This window comes from Poecilia reticulata, chromosome 7 (genome assembly GCF_904066995.2).
Source record: "Poecilia reticulata chromosome 7, P_reticulata-male-v2, whole genome shotgun sequence".
Lineage (NCBI taxonomy): Eukaryota > Metazoa > Chordata > Actinopteri > Cyprinodontiformes > Poeciliidae > Poecilia > Poecilia reticulata.
In genome coordinates, this window is record NC_088836.1 from 28480982 (window position 1) to 28499046 (window position 18065).

An 18065-nucleotide genomic window follows, 5' to 3' on the forward strand; every position below is an offset into this window, starting at 1 on the left:
GCGGCACTGTGATGTGGTCTTCCGAAGCTGAACCCAACCTGGTCCAAGGTTTTAATTGTTAAAATACACCAATTACTATGGAAATGTTTGCAAACTTCTGGAGCTAGAAAACAGAAATAGTCCTGGTAATCCAAACAGAGCAAAACAGGAAATGATGAGAGTCTGATTTAATATCAGATCATGAGAAAAAAAAAATCACTGTGTATTTAAACAGCCATACTTTGTTAATTACTTTACCATTTTTACTCAGAAATGTAATTTATCATAAGCATCTTTTACACATATGACAATAGACAATATGTATTTGTTTGCCAGAACATTTTCAAGCATGCTATACAGTTAAGTAGACATGTCAACAGTCTTGGAAACACAATCTTCAAGACAAGGATTCGCAAATCTTTCATCCCCAAAGATAATTTATGGCTAACTGATATGATACATGAAATGACTTGTGGGGAAAAATTGAGTCAGCTCATTTATACCTTTAGCCAACTATGCAGTTTATCTTGATCCAATAACTATTAAAAATAAAATTGCTGTTCTTTATTAAGTAAAACAAGATCCAATAAAAATGCTTTTATTTGGGAATATGTTAGAAATCTCTTAACAAATAAATTACTACTTACTTGTGACCACCTAAATAATTCAGTTCTATTCATTTGACATTCAGATAAGTAGTTCTACAGTTTATTCTAATGCAATAATATTTCATCCAAACAACCACAAAAGCAAGAAAGACTTTTATATGAAGCATGGGAGAAATGAATACATGAAAATTACACAATGATTTACTATTATGCTACATTAAAAGTTATTTATAGTACCATGCAGATATGAAGGCAAAATTATGCGTTAGAAGTTTTGATGTTATTAAGATTAAAGCTAAATGTTTAATCAGAATTCATGATATTGTTGATCCATGGCACATAGTTCCTCACTTTGGTGTAGACACCGGGGAAGTATGGATTTGCACAACTGATGCCCCAGGAGACAATCCCCTCAAAGTTGCCATTGCAGACAAGTGGACCCCCAGAATCTCCCTGTGGATGACCAAGCACAGGATGATGAGCTTATCTCACTTAGTCAGACCTGAAATCAAAGTTGATCATAATGACATGTACACTTGAAGAATAACTTTTTTTTGTACCTGGCAGGAATCTTTGCCACCATATTGAGATCCAGCACACATCATGTTCTCAGTGATCCTGCCCCAGTAGTAATAGTAGCAGAGCGATATTTCTGTCACGTCCACAGCTCGGAGCACCGGAGACAGCACGTAACTGTAAACCTGTGTCACACCCCACCCACTCACGGTGCAAAGATTCCCTCTTAATGGGGGGGTGTTTTCATCAGGCAGCTTGACTGGCTGGACGTAGGCGTTCAGCACTGCTGGCCTATCAAGCTGTAACACAGACCAGTGAAATGATGAGCAACTAGTCCTTGTCAATTCTGTTACATGGTATTTATTATTTCACCACCGCTCCCCTTCTGCAAACCTTAATAAGCATGATGTCATTGTTGAATGTCTTGTAGTTGTAGCTGTGCACATATATTTTTGAGACACCGAAGATCTGCTCATATCCCTCCGTTTCACGCAGGTTGTGTTCACTCAACACCACAATCATCAAGTAGCTCCTGGGAGTCAAAAACAGTCCCATTCAAAAAGCAACGATTGTCCAATTATCAGAATAACCAAAGCTATTCCTGTTTTAAATAAGGTGAAGGGATTACTAAACAGAAAGGCCTTGTATTTTTGTCAGACATGATTGTTCCTGACATATTGTGTGGAAGTCTGGGGTAGTAGTTGTAAAACATTTATAAATATGATTTTTCTTTCACAGAAAAGAGCTGTTAGAGTCAAAAGTGGAAGTGGACACAGAGATTACATGAACCCAATATTTATACAGTTAAACATATTGAAACTTAATGAATTAAGTAGAACATTTTAAAACGTATGTATAAATTACATGTAAAAAAAAACAAAAAAAAAACAAACAATAATCAGAACAGATTTACAAAAAACAAATATGTAAAAATCTGTTTTGAATATTTAAGAGGAAGTGGTATTAAAAACGTGTCAGTTTATCAAACAATATTGACAGTGAGATAAAAAGAACTAAATTGAAATTTGAAAATCATTATGATGAAGCAATGTGGCATTAAATAGCCTAATGTTTTCTATTAGTCCGTGTAACAGTCTTATGAGTTGATAAGCTATTCAAGCTATTTCCTTTATTTATGGGCAAATATAAATGTAAACTTTTTTATCCTTTTCATTCATGATCTCTTTAATGAACTATTTACTGAGTAAATGAAATAAAAAATAAAATTTAAAATGAAACAGAGATTAAATACAATTTAAATCAAACATCTCTTTGATTTCAGTTCTTACGGTCTCCAGCAGTGGGCAGCAGACACCACCCACTCTTTGTCCACCAGTGTCCCTCCACAATAGTGCTCCCGTTTCTCAGTCTGCAGGGAGGCCTGGTATTTGATCGAGTACGGTTGGACCTCCTGACCCCCGATGATCCTTTGATCAAGGCTTTCTGTTCACAGCATTGAGCAGGAGGGTATTTAGGTTTTGGCACTTGTAACATTTAATAGAAAGAAAAAAAAAAGTTTGGTAGGTGTGCGCAAATTTAATTAAATACTTAGACCAAATCTCAACTGATAACCTTAAAAAAAATGATGCTCTATCATAGGAGCAGCATAGGAACAGGGTTGGGCTCCTATTCAGCCTATCAGGTGGCTGTTCACATATAGGCTTACTGACGCAGGAGACAGAGGCACAGTCATCATAATCATGTTTTGAACTGTGGACAAAACCCTGAGAGATATGAAAAAAAAAACAGACTTTCAACTCTAATGACACCAGATGGAAGAACAATGGACTTTTTTATAAAAGCTCCACATCTTCTTTTGCATATTTCAGTGATTTTATGTCTGTATGCATGAAAATATTTCTAGAAATTTTGCCATATTTATTTGAAACTTTTTATAAAGTCTGACTGCAAATTTCATATATGAAGATATATTTCATGTAGATGAGGCCTAAAACCCCTGAAGTTGGTGTTCAGCTATATATATTAGCGCACGTAACATAATCTTGTGCTGGTGGGGCACCAAAACGGGGTCCACCCAGACCCAGGGGCCACATCCTTCTGAATGTGGCCCTGACTATTGGTCTTTAGAGGGAAAGATATTAGACCAGAACAGGTTTAAGCTCACCGTATGTGTGTGCAAATATGGTGCACACACATATGCGCACCATACTCAGTTGAGCCCTGAATTACTTATACCCTGGTGGTGATTTTTTTTTTTTCCATTACAATAATCAAACTCTTCTTTTGCAAGTTTCCACTCATATTTACATATTTGCTTTGGTAATGTCCAAGTCTTTAAAATGGGAACCCAAATCTTTAGCCTTTTACAGATAAATCTTTTTTCATTGCATATTAAGAAGTAAGAAGAATAAATGTGTTGTTCAAATTAATAGCTTACTTTGCACCTAAGGCATAATCTTTTTAGGGCTTAACTGTAAACAAGATAACATGCAACACAATTATGTTTACACACCGGAATGCGTTCACCAGCTTAGATGATGTATTCGTTTAAAATGTTCAAAGATTTTAGTCAGGATTATATTTTTAAAATATAATAAAGAACTTACGTGAGCATACTTTTGAAGACAGAAAAAACAGCACTGTTGCAATTTGTTGAGGAGACATTGTTGACCTTAAATAATCTGTAATAGAGAAGCATGAATTTCTGCAGCTTTATTACAATACATATTGGAGCATCTATTGTCATTTCAACACGATTAAACAAACATATAAAGCAGTTTAACAGTTTGAGTCTCATCTGCCTCAATATGACAGGTGCATTCCTTGAAAATTTACATAAATTAAATATGAATTGTAAATCAGTGTCAGATCAGTGACGGTTAAGAGTTGAGTTTAATTGAATTATCTTCCGCTTACCGTAAGGTGAAAAGCTTGAACCCCTCTGTGCTTCTGGTGAGACTCGTGTTCTCCTCCTGGCTTTTTAAGTGTAACTGTATCCCCATACAAATCTTTTGTTAATTTTATCTTTCCATCGTTTTGTGTCCTCTGACCATCTCACGCTCTGACCTACTACATGACAAAGATAAGGTGTTGTTCTGTTTAGTAGGCTCAAGTTTTTTAGTCCAGCGGTATTTAGGTTGGAAACGCCTCAATCTTCAGTGATCCTCACCAGTTTACAGGCAGGATAAAATATTAGACTGTTGTTTATTGGAAGAAAATAACTAAAATTTCCAGTGGCTTTGCTGGAAATGCACAAAATATGAATTTAAATCACTCCCGTCTGTGCAAAAACCTGTTTGGCAATATGGGACAGCAGCTCATCACAATCTGCCGTTATTATTGTCATGTTTTACCTCTGGTTTTATAAATGTTATTGTAAATCAGCATTTGAATTTGCCACAGTCAAAAAGACTTATAATTAATGACAGTAACACTGTTGTACCAATTACAGCTTGTTGATAAAATACCACTAACATTGTGAACATTGCAAGGAAAAGAAATACATGTCTCACCCATAAAACTGCAAGCCTTTAGTTGAGTCAATGCATTGCGTTACATTTATTGTTTTATTTCAAAATGTTCATACTGTTTCCACATTTTCTGACTTGGAAATATAGTTACCATTTTCTTTGCCGTTAATAAGTTTTGTCAGAAGGAAATTTTTATTTTCATATTGATTTTTTTTTTCTGCTTCAGTGAAGCTGTTGTCACTTTTTTCATATTCTGCCTTTACTAAGTGGCATATTATCTGGTCCTAAACATGAGGAAATAAAGGCTGTGTAAATCATCATCTTTGTCAAATGTGTAAAATATGCTTATGACAAATTCCCTTTCTGAACGATACATAAAAATTATTTATAGCTTTACATTAGCGCAAGTTATATTAGTTTTACCGTGACATCACTGTCTTGTTTTTAAAAAAAATCTTTTTCAAACTTAATGATTTTCTAAACATCTGCTGTGCAAAGCGTCTGGACAGCTTTGCATTAAATGAAGCAACATTACTATCAGGTCATTGCTGCAGTATTCACAAAGCATTCCCATAAATATACTGGGTTTCCTTCAAAAAAGAGATTTTGTCTCAAGAGACTTCCTGCTAAAAAAAAAAAAAAGATTGATTAAAAATAGAAATGGTGCTAACATCTGGTGGGGTCTGGTTGGGTCTCTACGTTCTGACAGTCGTGCCACGTAATTTTCTGAAACTGCGTGTGCTATAGTTTCATCAAATAAAGGCATTGCTGGGAAATTGCTTACTGAAGTCCTGTATCTTTGTATGCCATAGAAATGGAAGGCAGATCCCCAGTAATGGGATACTGGTGTGAGAGTAACTTTGTTTAAGAACCTGAGCTACAGATAACTGAAAGAACATCTGGTTATATTGTCACCTTATTCTTCCTTTAAACTAAGCAATGCACACAGGTGTTCTCTTCTTTTAAACTATACATATGTATAAAATGCTTTTGTTACTTCTGTAAAATCCACTGAGTCACCTCTATTGGTTCTTGTATCAGGTAATGCTAAAATTACACGTGTAAGTAATCTATTTGTTAAAATTGAAATCAATTTTTCACAGATTAATAACAGTATCATACCATCTGTCAAGTCACTGTATTGAGATTAAATTGATTCTTCAGTGATTTGATCTTAACTACAGACTCCATTTTATTATGTTACATTTTTTTGTGCTGTATTTTAGCTTTCTTCTGTACAAACAGAAATTTAGCTTCAGGAAAGAGCTCATGATACCACAACAAGCAAAATAACTAAAAGAAAATAAAAACTAAATTTACCAAATTTCACAATTAAATGGGAGAAAACTGGAATTAAACTAAAAGACAGCCTGACCAAAAAGTTATATTTCGGGTTAGAGGTACCCATGCAGTACTACATGGTTATTAACAATGGACACGTGTTTTATTGGCTTTCTTCCTAATTATTTATGCACTGTCATTTGGAGAACAGACTGCAGTTATGCCTTATGTAAGGACCGTTTGTATCTCTATGTTCCTCGTTTGCGAACTGAAAAGGGAAAGAAAGCTTTTAGCTTTTGAGCCCTATCTGCTTGGAAAGCCATGCAAGCTGAACTAAAACTGTCAGAACTGATTTCACTGAACACTTTTCAAAAAATTTAAAAACAAACAACAATGAATATCATGTCTACAGTGCATGTGTTTCAAAACTTAAATTTCCACCTTTTTTTAATTTAGTTGCTGCTTTTCATTGGCAGATTGTTGCCATAAATATATAGTTGTAATGTAAACTTTTGTTATTTCTGTTTATTTGCCTTGAGTCCTGCTGCCTTTCTAAGCCAGGTCATCCTTGTGAAAGAGGCTTTAATCTTGATGTTTTTTTATGTGATCAAACAAAGGTTTGATAAAAATAAATAAATAAATAAAAAAGCTCCTAATCACAAAGGTTTCACTAAACTAAACATCCACATTGGGGATGTCATACCCAGAAACCAAAGGAAGGGTTGCTGGATGTCTTTGTCTTTTAATCTCAGATTTTTGAAAGATAAGAGATGGACAGAAACAATTACGACATGACTTGATTGCACATATTTGGAATTAATTGGATCCATTTGACTTGTAAAGTGCTTTGATATCACCTTGACTATAAATTTGTGCATCACAAACAAACTGAACTGATTTGGAGGCACCCTGGTGCAGTAATGGCAGCACCTGAGCTGAGGAGAGATTCATGTGGAGAAAAAAGACAGAGTTGTGCTTCCAGCGGGATGACAGACACCAGGCAAAGGCAGCTTGGAGGGCTATTACCGTCTGAGGTCAGGAACTCCTCAGAGGGACGGCAGATGAGATGAAACCTGCTCCATTTTTAATGACGGCCGGCTCCAGACATGCTGCCTTGACCCGGCCTGATCCTACAGCTTTTAGCTGCCAAGACCCTTATTGTAATCCTTCCTGGGGAAATCAGTGAGAGGAGCCTGGACAGTGATGAACAGCAACACTGAGCCTTCCTCTTTTTCCTTTCATTTAACAAGACAGCAGCACATTTGATCCGTATTAAAAGCCACAGCCACCAGTTTGGACACAGTATGTCAAACACCGGCCATACGACGTCAGAGAAGTTGACAAATGACACATTAAAGTTAACAAATAGCTGCGACTTTCAGGCTTATGGTCCCTGTGGGACATTTTACATGACAGGACAAGAACCAGCAGTAAAACAACAAACACCTATGGTATGATTAGGTCATGGAAGCGGTGAGACCAAAGAGCAATTTCAATTATATATTGGCCTGAGAAGGACGTGACCATGGAAACGGAAATAGAAACTATTGGAAACTTGAGAGTGCAGGTGAGATGCCTTCCCCTTAAATTAGACAGGTATCACACAGGTTAAGCCTCTTGCTGCGGGAAGACTGCTCTTTCTTTTGTGTCATCATGAACGTGGCATCTGTATTGCTCTGTATATTGCTGAAAGTCCTGGCTGTGAACTGTAAGTACACGTCTTTAACTTGAGTTAATAAATTCAAATCAAATGGCTTGAAGTGACATTAGATTGGGAGGAAAGAGATGTTGTTGCAACAGAACAGTCTGAGTTTATCCAGCATAATCATGTTCTTGAAATGAGTGTGCATGGATGTGTACCTAATGTATTACTGGTGTCCCTGATGAATTTTTGAAAGCATCCCTTTTAGCACATTTTGAGATTAGCAGCTTTGATGCTCCACTGAGAGCAAAAGTGTGACTCAAAGGCTTTTACATCAGCTTACGATCGAGCATCGTATCACAAGCAGAGTAATAATGCAGCTGGAAATGGAGGTTAGAGATTTCTTCTTGAAATAAAAAAGTTTGGGAGATTTCAGAAAAGGCAATTAGAAACGTTACTTTGTTGAATATTTTTTAAAACAAATGAATGAATGTGAAACTTTATATTATGGGTGGTAACGATCCCATCATACAATCTTTGAAGGTTATGAATAACAAAATATGTCCTTTTTTAAATGAGGAGTTTTCCAAAACGTAAAGGTGAGAGAAAGTGAGCTTGTTCACAAATATAACTTGAAACCTATGCAACAATAGACAAGAGCCCACGACAACAATAACAAATGAGTATTTGAGGCTGACGCCCTGATTTGTGCAAAGAAAATTTGTCACAACCCTAAAACATACCTGGGAATGAGAGCTGGTGTAAAATTAGATATCTCTGGGGTTTAACCTACAAAGTGAAAGAAGTTGTTAAAACTGCAACATTCTCCTATTAAAACATCAATATTCTTCTTGTTCACTGGTGGTTTTCCTAAAAGCAAATACCCAAGGTAAGATTCCAAGGTCTTATATAATGCTCTCTAACTTCCAGGCTATATGTCATGCGCTGTATGAGGTCTCCATGTTGGTCTCAACATGCAGCAGTGCTGCTAATAATAGCTTCTGATCAATTTCTCTCAGTCGCAGTGAGCTACAGGTCTGTGTTTGTTCATTAACTTTAAGAGCTAAGAAGATTACTCCACCACACTGTGGATGGATGGATGGTTTGATGGCTGGATGGATGGAAATCTTTTTAGAATCATCCTAATTTAAATAAATACAATTAAAGTCATATTTTAGTTCGTTTTGGAAAACATAACTGCTAATCTCTTGTTAAATTGTGAACCAAATAAAATCCTAAACCACGTCTTACATCTTGTAATTTTTGAGGCATGGACTCGGGATTAAAATGTCATGATTTAAAAAAATTTAATGATAGATTAGCTTTGTCAAATAGAGTTTGGAGATTCACTGCTCTTTTGTGGAAATGCAGGACCACATATGCTACTGTGATTGTTTCTGTTATGCAGCAGATTTTTGTTTGTTTATTCTGTCATCTTCTTCATTAAAAAAGTTTTTTGCTTTTAATTTTCTATGGCAAATATATGAAATATCGCTTGGACAATTTTTCCCACCGGCTTGTATTGGTCACTGAGCACAACTGTGAGCAGATTCTAGTTTGCGGCTAGAAAATGTTTACTGTGTTGGTGATGATAATGTGTTCACTAAAATTACAGTCAAAGTATATAATATCTATGATTGCGTAATCGTAGATCACTTGGAAGCAACCTTATCTCGTATTGTTTCCCCATTTGGTTCAATGTTGAGTTTGCTTGGTAATTGCTAAACAATAACTATGTTTCTTTCAGATTTACATACCGTATTTTCCGCACTATGAGGCACACCGGATTATAAGGCGCATAGAATAGATGCTACAGTAGAGGCTGGAGTTACGTTATGCATCCACTAGATGGAGCTGCACTAAAGTGAATATCAAAACCGTCCGACTTGGGTCGGCGAGGAGAGCTTTCCGCGACTGGGCCGGGGCGTGGTCGGACGATGGTCACCCTTCTCCATTCGCGCACAGCATGTTCGTGGAGAACGTGATGCTAAATGACCTGCAGACACCTGATTATCAGGTCAGTAGGTAGATAGGTCAGTCAAACGTTATTAACAAACCAGCGTTCTGACAACTATCCCAGCATGCACCGCGCGCTTCTTCTTCTAGGGGCGAAAATGAAGTCGGCGGCTGCTTACCGTAGTTGCTAGACCTGTTGTGGCTCAATATTGGTCCATATATAAGGCGCACCGGATTATAAGCCGCACTGTCGGCTTTTGAGGAAATTGAAGGTTTTTAGGTGCGCCTTATAGTGCGGAAAATACGGTAAATCTATTTTAACTGAAACCAAATAATCGACTCCTGGACTTATATGTCATGTCTTTGTGTTGTTCTGCCACCTAAAATCCAAATAACATACATCGGTGTTTCTGGTTGTAATGTGACAAAATGTGAATTTTCACAAGGCACTGGTAGGAGCCGGAGTACAAGTTGTGTCTTCGGCTTACTCAAAACAAACACCAGATAATGATGCTGAGATTCATCCTTGCTGGCAATCAATGCAGCTCCGGGATGAGATCGTCCTTCATCGATCTGCTGAGTGAAAGGAATCCGCAGGGCCAAGATTTGTGTGTTTTCTGTGACAAATGAAAGCACAACTGTGTCAGCTCTGTGTTTCTTTCCTGTCAGAGTTAATTCCCTTCTGTACCTCTCTGTGTGTCACAGGTCAGGGCTTTGCACAGGAACGCATTGTGGGAGGCTACGCGCCGGTTCCTCATTCCATCAGGTACATTGTATCTTTACAGACGACAAGCCGCCAGCACTTCTGCGGGGGCTTCCTGATTAACAGATTCTGGGTGATCACAGCAGCACACTGTAATATTGGGTGAGCTGGTTTTCTTCTTCTGGTTTGTTTCTGCAGAGAATAGATGTTGCATAACCTCCTGCAAAAGCACAAACTCAATAAAGAGGTGAAATAAATCCCAGGTCACAGTCTTGCTTCAGGGTCTGGCTTCAGGTTGTTTTTTTTAAGGAAGTTATAATAAACAGAGAAGTCTTGTGGCACAAAAAGTTCTCGGCTTTACTTTCTTGGATCCAGGAATCTCCAGCCATATCGAATGCTAAGTTCTATTAATGCCAGGGCTGAAATAAAGCAAATGAAAAATGACACCCGTCACACAATGGAGCTCTCTGCTTCTGCAATCTGACACACGCACGACAGTGGCGTCGACGCTCGCAGACAACACACTTTTATATGGATTACAAGCAAATAACTGTGCCTGCAAAGAGGCAATCAATTCACACAGTGTTTGGCATTTAATCCAGATAATGTTGTTACATCAGCTAGCTGATACTTTGTACAGTACCTATTGTTAAATGACAATCAGTGAGCGGCTGTAAGTGTTGTCTGGTTCTCAGATATCTGTGTTGCCTTCTTCCCTTTTAGTCAACAAAGAGCAGAGTTTCACCAAAAACTGTGAGTGTTTTAGAATTTTCCAAACTTGCTCTCTAATCCATAATAAGAAAATTTGTGCCCATTTCTCTTTGCATCAAAACCAAGGCTCAGACTGGTATAGAAGGATATGGGAAAAATAATTAAAAGGGAGTAATTAGTTGACATGATATCAATCACTTACAATCCCACAAAATACACCAAGATTTGTAGTTGTAATGTGGAAGAATATGCAACACTGAAGAGCATAACTATGTCTCTGTTCACTGTCTGGTGTGCCATTTTGTGATGTGGCTTAAATAAACAGATGAAGAGTACCTGACCTGTTTCAGGTCAGCCTGCAGCATTCCCAGCAGCTTTCTACCATCTCTGCAGACAGCTCAGTCATTCTGTAATGGGCATTTATAACATTTTCTGCGCTTAGTATGGCCCCTTCTCCATCAGCCAGGTGTGACATTCAGCAGACCTGTGAGGGGGAAAATCATGTTCTGGTTCATTTTTGTATCTAGGATGCCAGTGTGAGGTCAATAGGTTTGAGTAGTGTAACTTTGTTGTTTTGTGCAGTGAGTCAGTAAAGCTTGAAGAAAGAAAAATATGTTTTCTTTAGGAAACAAATCAAAGAAAGTACAAGTAGTTGGTTTTTAAGGCTTCAGTTTACATGATAATTTGTGCCCAAAATCTAAAACAGCAGAAACCATCAGAAATCATTGCCCCCTACATCACCATCAACATGAGGTGCTACTACCTATAATATATCATTTTGACAACACATTCCCTCTACAGTCATTCATATGCAACTTTGAAAATGTTGCTGTAATATTTTTTGTCAGAGACTTTCTCCTGGCAATCTTTCCACATAAGCAATAGTATTCTTCTTTTGCAGAGGTCAATATTTATGGTCAAATATTTTTGAATGTTTTCCATTTTTAAGCAACCTTTGTCACTTTATACTGACATTGTTTTTATACTGGCCTAATTACACTGCCTTATTAATTACACTGAATCATCAAAGGTGTATGAAATGATTTTACTCAAAAGCGTTTCCATCCATCCATCCATCCATCCATCCATCCATCCATCCACTTTACACCCTTGTCCCCCAGTGGGGTCGGGAGGGTTGCTGGTGTCCATCTCCAGCTGCGTTTCCATTTCTCTTTTAATGTTTTTGCTACAAATTATGACAGTCTGGAATCTGATGTGTGTTTTTGTTCACCTGAAGTTTGATTTAAACAATTTCAGGACTTGATGAAGACAAGATTATTTTTATTATAGCCTTAAATTTGAAAAAAAAAACATTCTTTTTTTTTTTACCATACTGTAACTATAGTATTTGGGTGCACCTTTTTAAGATATACATGAACAACTCATAGCATTAATGGAGTATACCTTGTTTTGCACACAGGATAAGCAAAATGGTGGTAGTAGCAGGAGACTACTCTTTGTCCATTTATGAAGGCACAGAGCAGGAAGTGTTCCCCCACTTTTTGGTGACCCACCCTGAGTACAACAGCACGACAAACAACAGTGACATCATGCTCATTAAGGTACAGAATGCAAATACTCTAGCAGAGTCTTTTCCTGAATTCATCTGATCACAAAAAACCCACTCTTCACTCTGTCACTAGCTAAGGGCACCCATCGACCTGAACAACTACGTGTCCATCGTTCTGCTGCCCAGGCAGGACGCCTCCATAGCGGAGGGCGAAATGTGTCGAGTGTCGGGTTGGGGATACACCAGCCCCACAGGGGGCCAGATTCCAGCCACCCTTCGGACTGTCACACTTCCTATTGTGTCTGCAGAGAAATGTAACAGCACTGAGTCGTTTAATGGCCGCATCACTGACAGAATGCTTTGTGCCGGCTACAACATTGGTGGAAAAGACGCCTGTCAGGTAAGAGGTCTCCTGTTATTTTATTCAGTGTATAAATAAAGTATTCTTGATTTAAATGGCCACATTTTACAGAAACAGAAAAGGCTAGACTTTCTTTTTTGCTTTTGATATAGTTTTGTGTGAACCATTTTATTTTACTATATGGCTATATTGTTACCTTCTTTCAGTTTTCTTGTACAAGCAATCAAACTTTTATTAAAATATCTCAAAAGCCCAAAAAGATCTTTGGATCTTTGTAATCCAAAAAGGCCCACATCATCACAGATCCACCGCCACACTTACTAGTATTTAGTTTATCTTCATCTCTTGTTTTATGGGAGACCCACATGGACTGTTTATATTGCCAAAAAAATTCAATATTAGTCTCATTCAGCTGAACTCTCAATGGATTCCTCTAGGCTTGCATTGTTATGTTTGTGATGGTAGGACAGGAAGTACGTTTTTCTGGCTTTTTTCCCCCCAAAAAACTACTTTGCATGTATAATAAATTATGGTTAATATGGATAAATGATTCTCAAACAGGAAGATTTGGATCACTTTCCCCTTTTCCTAACCGCTGTCTTCACTATACATTGCATTAAAGCTCCGGTACACATCCTCTGGTACATTCCCGAATTTATAAAAATGAACACGCATCGGGGATATTCTCTTGTACTTCCTTTTTTGAAAAATGGCTAAGTTAAATTGAACTATGTAGAACATGAAATTTATACCATATTGACACAAAAATGAAATGTGAACTACTAATTAAATGTTCCTAGACACTTATCAACTCTTAAGACGTTTTTAAAAATTATGTTACGCTTATTTTATAGAAATTGCTAGGGATATTTGTGGCAGCAGTTATTTTGCAACAATAAAAAGACATCTTAATATTGATTTAAGTCAGCAGTAAGTGTGCAGGTCTCTGCGCGGTCATATTTCTGAATTATCAGTCAAAGAAGTTTCTAATTTATTTTGTACATTTTTCAAAAAGAGACTGTTTAATACACTGTAAGTGTTTTTATTGTTTTCCCAGTCAGTAAAATTCAGTTTTGTCCAATAAAGGATACGTGGGGGAAATCACGTTCCATTTACAACCTACATAGGCTGGTATTATTGCTCTCAGCAGTCCTGATGAAAAAGTCAAAATCAATGCTGTCTTTGTACTGCTCTTGTTCCTCTAAAAGTGTCCAACAATAAATACATAAATAAGTTTCCTTCTGGAAACGTGTTAAATAGTAAATTGTAAATAGTTACTTTAGGAGAGAGAAATGTTTAAACATAGAAAGACAAGTTTCCAGGTTTATGATCTAAAGAGAGAATATAGAGTTATTGGCAGTAACAGCTGAGCCAATGCCTCCTCAAAGAAGGCGACAGAAATGAGTCAGATGTAACCTGTCTGAAAAGAAAAAAACACAGAGAGAACATAAAGTTAGTGGAAGAAATAATAGGAGATAATGACTGCCTATAAGTTTTATAAAAAGGAAAGTTTTAAGCCTGGTCTTTTGAAGTAGACAATGTGTCTGTCTGGCTTATTGACTAAAACCGGGAGCTGGATCCACTGGACATTGTAGCTTTAAAAATTATAGGAGCCACCAATGAACCTTGAAAGCAAAGAGTTCAGTTGGAACAAGATGTGAAACAATCAAATCTCTACTATATAATGCAGCTTAATTATCAAGAAATTTTAAATTATATTCTAGATTTAACAGGGAGCTGATGAAGAGAAGGTGGATAAATGTTATTTTCCCTTTAAATTCTCAACAGGAATCAACACGTTAGTAATAAATAACCTCTGATGATCCTTTATGCTGTTGTTTCAGGGAGACTCAGGTGGCCCACTTGTCTGTAACGGGCGGGCCTATGGAGTGGTGTCATGGGGAAGAGGATGTGCCGACGCTGAATTTCCTGGAGTCTACACCGCCGTGTCCAAGTTCCGCCGCTGGATAGACAACACCATATTTAGCTACTACAGCAGATGTAAGAAGAATTAGGGCTCAGTGTTAACTCATTGGAGACATAGCTTCCTCATTTCAATGTTGCCTTCTTTGATCTAATTTTACACGCGCTATATCAGGTGAACACTGTTCAGGGATGGTTCCATATTTTAGGAAACGGTCATGCTGGCTTTTGGGCTGAGAGCTGTTTTTTTTTACACTAGACAGCCATGACTTTATGAAAAATGCAAGGAGGAAAAAAAAGTTATAATCTTATTAATAATGCTGGAACAAGAACGTTGAGATTCATTGAAAATTGCCAGCCCCCCAAAACAAAAGAAACTGGTTGCACAAAACTTCTTGAGCTTCCTAAAAACTTCAGCTTAAGGTACCAAAAACTCATAAAATACTAATCCTAAGTAAGTGCACTACTACACTAAGCTAGTAGCAGTAATAGCAGTTCAAGTATCACAGTATTAGAATCGTGGTTTTAGAAATTCAACCTCACAATCTACAGATACTGAATTTCTACTTGTTTATCTTAAATCAACTCTAAGTTGGACCTGACTGATAATCACATATTTATGGCTGATTAATGTTAAATGGATTTTTTGCACACAAAAAAAACATCTAATCATTTACACAGAATAGTCAGAGAATATCTGATATCTGGATTGTAAATGCCATGTTGATGATAGATTGGTTCGAGATAATAAAAGGGCAACTTTTGGTTTAATTACGCTTTGTTAGCGCCAAAGGATTCAGAATACTATTTCTGAATACACGATACGTGAAATCTAGGAGGAGAAAACCAAGACCTCAGTGTCACTTTTGTTAGCTAGGAACAGGAAACTGTTGGCGCTCAAGTTTAGTAGCACCTTTTTAGACGGTGGGGTCAGAGATCTGTTGCTTCTATACCAAGAAGAATGAAAGTGGTTATGATGGCAAAAGAGAAAGTTGCACCTTGTAAAGCATCAAGCAGTAAATCTAAAGAGCTACCAAGTTCAAAAGGGAAACCTCCAAGGACATTTGGTTAATTTTCAATTCCCACCCTAATTTTGGAATTCAAAGAACATTCTTTATTGTTCCATAACCTATAACAAAAACATTAACCCCTAGAGGATGTTCCCTGAAGTTTTCTGTAGGTTTTGCTCTATGTAACCTTAGAAGAACCTTTAGAGAGCTTAGCTTTTAAAAGGGGAGTGTTTCCTAGTTACCCAGTAGTGTAAAAGCTATTGTCAGCAAAATACGCTCAGACATAAAGCATAAATCTCAGAAGTTACTGTCTAAGCTAAGATAAACTAAACTAAGCTAATATAATCTAAACTGAGCTAAGCTAAGCTAAGCTAACTAAAGAGATAAGAGACAAGTAACAATTTTCAAGTTTTCCAAATGTTGGACCAGTTTCTTTCAGTTTTGTAACAGAGTTAAGTTCTCCTTTAATAAGAACAGCGTAAACATCTTCAACCTCAATAGCTGATCTGTCAAACAGCCATGATTTCACAACATCAGGTAAAAGGTGCCATACTATCATTCACCGGCTTTATGTGGACTGTTTGAAAGGCTAAAGACAAAAGTACATTCACACACATCAAATAAATGCACTTATAAATAAGAGAATGAAATTATGAATATTCATCTCTCTGAAGATGAATATGAATGGATATCTCCGAAGATGGACACGTTAAAGTTATTGTTCAATTCATTAGCATTATTCTTTATGAGCAATAAAGCGATATTTGTCTGATTTATGGCATTTAGGATAATAAGCCCTCTGTTCAATAACAGATCTCTTATGAATAATTTCATGCAAGCATTGGGTTTGTCATTGTTTTCCAACTCTTCTTTAAGGGGTGTGCAATTTGTGTGTGCAATTTCCACAGGGTTTTTATTAATTAACCCTTTTTTACATATCCCTGGACAGTGACCTCAAAGTTTAGAAAGGGGTTGGTTTGTATTACATTGTGCAACAAATGTACGTTACAAATGGCTATATGAATTTAAAAAATAATTAACACAACTATTTGTAGTGTATGGCGTTTGTTTTTATATGTGCATGTACAACCATGGTAAAAAGAAAATACATCCTCAAGTTCTAGGGTTTTGTGTGTACCTGACGCAAGAAAATCTGAAAACTTAAACCGGTAGATTATTTTGTTGTAACAATGCCTGTTGGCATTATACTGTTGAAAGTCTGCTTTGTTCCTCTGGTAAATGGTACCACATTTGTAAGAATAATACAATATGCATAATTGAGTTTGCAAATAATCTTTGGTAAAATCCCCAGAACAGACCAAGAGTGCATTTTTCCTTTTATCCTCACTATGTGTTGGAAAAACAAACTTTTTCGACAAGCCTGAACTGTTACCTGGAGTACTTGGTGATTTATTTATGAAGTAGCAGCTGAGATATCCTATAAATATGCAGAAGGTACCATGGAGACAGAGAAGTGAACAAATTCAGGGAACCTTAGTAAAAATAAAAATTTAATGTATATGAACACATAGAATAACTGTATTGTTTTCTTGTTTTATACACGTAAATAAATTACTCTTCTGCTTTACTCACCCTGCTCTGATTACTTAATTGAAGTTAAAACGCTTTGTCATCAATTTTTGTTTTGTGACCTTTAAGCAACGATGTCACAGGTTGTTTTGACGAGATAGACTCAGTGGCCATCATTATTGACAATTCAAATATATAAGGCATGAGGAAAATGAATAAGTCATACAATGAATATTTCAAAAACTTTGACAAATCTGTTTTATCTATAGTGAGCCATTTGATGGCCTGTCACTGGTTTTCCTTGAACACGTATAAATCATCAAAAAACTGGAACACAATCATTAAACATGCATGGCGCCAGTCGTCCCTCGGAGCAATCTGTGTAATGGCTTCCAAGAGTCGTTTGACTCTTTCTGCCTCCTCATCTCCCTTGCGAAGCAGCAGCCACAGTCAGCTGGGATTCCTGTAAAACACGAGCGGTCATAAAGCCGACTCAAATCAGTACACAACGCATTGCACCTGATAGGTGTCGGCCGCCACAACAGAATGAATAGTTGATGGCCTACTTCTCTGGTTTCACTGCTTGGCCCGGATTGCTCTATTTTAATGGGTGTGTCAGCGGCCAAGCTGATTGATGGATTTCAAGTTCCTTTATGTCTCTGATTTTACAGTTTTGGTTACATGAGGACTGAATCCTTTTGTCCTGGCATGAGAAAACGTTTCCATGAGGTCTTACTCTATGTCCCCTGACATGATTCATCCTGAGCCCTCTATACGCTTGCAGGGTCACAAAAGGAGATAAAACTCTTTGTGCTGCATGGAAACGTATTGATTGACCAAAACAGATTGTGACCATTACATGAATAGCTTCTCCCAAAAGGCCGGGCTTTGTGGCAGCTAAGAA

The 18065-nt window shown here is 37.2% G+C and overlaps 2 protein-coding genes across 2 annotated transcripts; one reads left to right on the forward strand and one right to left on the reverse strand.

Annotated features, from left to right (window-relative positions):
* Positions 1 to 152: 152 nt before the first annotated feature.
* Positions 153 to 4112, reverse strand: LOC103467818 (trypsin-3). Its single transcript, XM_008414514.2, has 6 exons — positions 3981 to 4112; positions 3671 to 3745; positions 2393 to 2546; positions 1497 to 1635; positions 1148 to 1402; positions 153 to 1040 (listed from the first exon to the last, which is right to left on the reverse strand). Exons 2-6 carry the CDS (start codon positions 3726 to 3728, stop codon positions 891 to 893), a joined length of 756 nt encoding a protein of 251 aa, XP_008412736.2. The 5' UTR covers positions 3729 to 3745; positions 3981 to 4112; the 3' UTR covers positions 153 to 890.
* Positions 4113 to 6547: 2435 nt separating this feature from the next.
* On the forward strand, positions 6548 to 17219 carry LOC103467819 (trypsin-3). The gene is made up of 5 exons (XM_008414515.2): positions 6548 to 7523; positions 10119 to 10278; positions 12248 to 12389; positions 12471 to 12737; positions 14543 to 17219. The coding sequence occupies exons 1-5, from the start codon at positions 7469 to 7471 to the stop codon at positions 14711 to 14713; spliced, it is 795 nt and encodes a 264-aa protein (XP_008412737.1). The 5' UTR covers positions 6548 to 7468; the 3' UTR covers positions 14714 to 17219.
* The last annotated feature ends 846 nt before the right edge of the window (positions 17220 to 18065 follow it).

Excerpts from the sequence above, each read along its gene's own strand:
- LOC103467818 (XM_008414514.2), bottom strand. The coding sequence starts at position 3,728 with ATGTCTCCTCAACAAATTGCAACAGTGCTGTTTTTTCTGTCTTCAAAA. Across the intron at positions 1,636-2,392 it reads GCTGCCCACTGCTGGAGACC|GAGCTACTTGATGATTGTGG; the intron begins GTAAGAACTGAA and ends TTTGACTCCCAG. Across the intron at positions 1,403-1,496 it reads ATGACATCATGCTTATTAAG|CTTGATAGGCCAGCAGTGCT; the intron begins GTTTGCAGAAGG and ends TCTGTGTTACAG.
- LOC103467819 (XM_008414515.2), top strand. The coding sequence starts at position 7,469 with ATGAACGTGGCATCTGTATTGCTCTGTATATTGCTGAAAGTCCTGGCT. Across the intron at positions 7,524-10,118 it reads GAAAGTCCTGGCTGTGAACT|GTCAGGGCTTTGCACAGGAA; the intron begins GTAAGTACACGT and ends TGTGTGTCACAG. Across the intron at positions 10,279-12,247 it reads GCAGCACACTGTAATATTGG|GATAAGCAAAATGGTGGTAG; the intron begins GTGAGCTGGTTT and ends TTTTGCACACAG.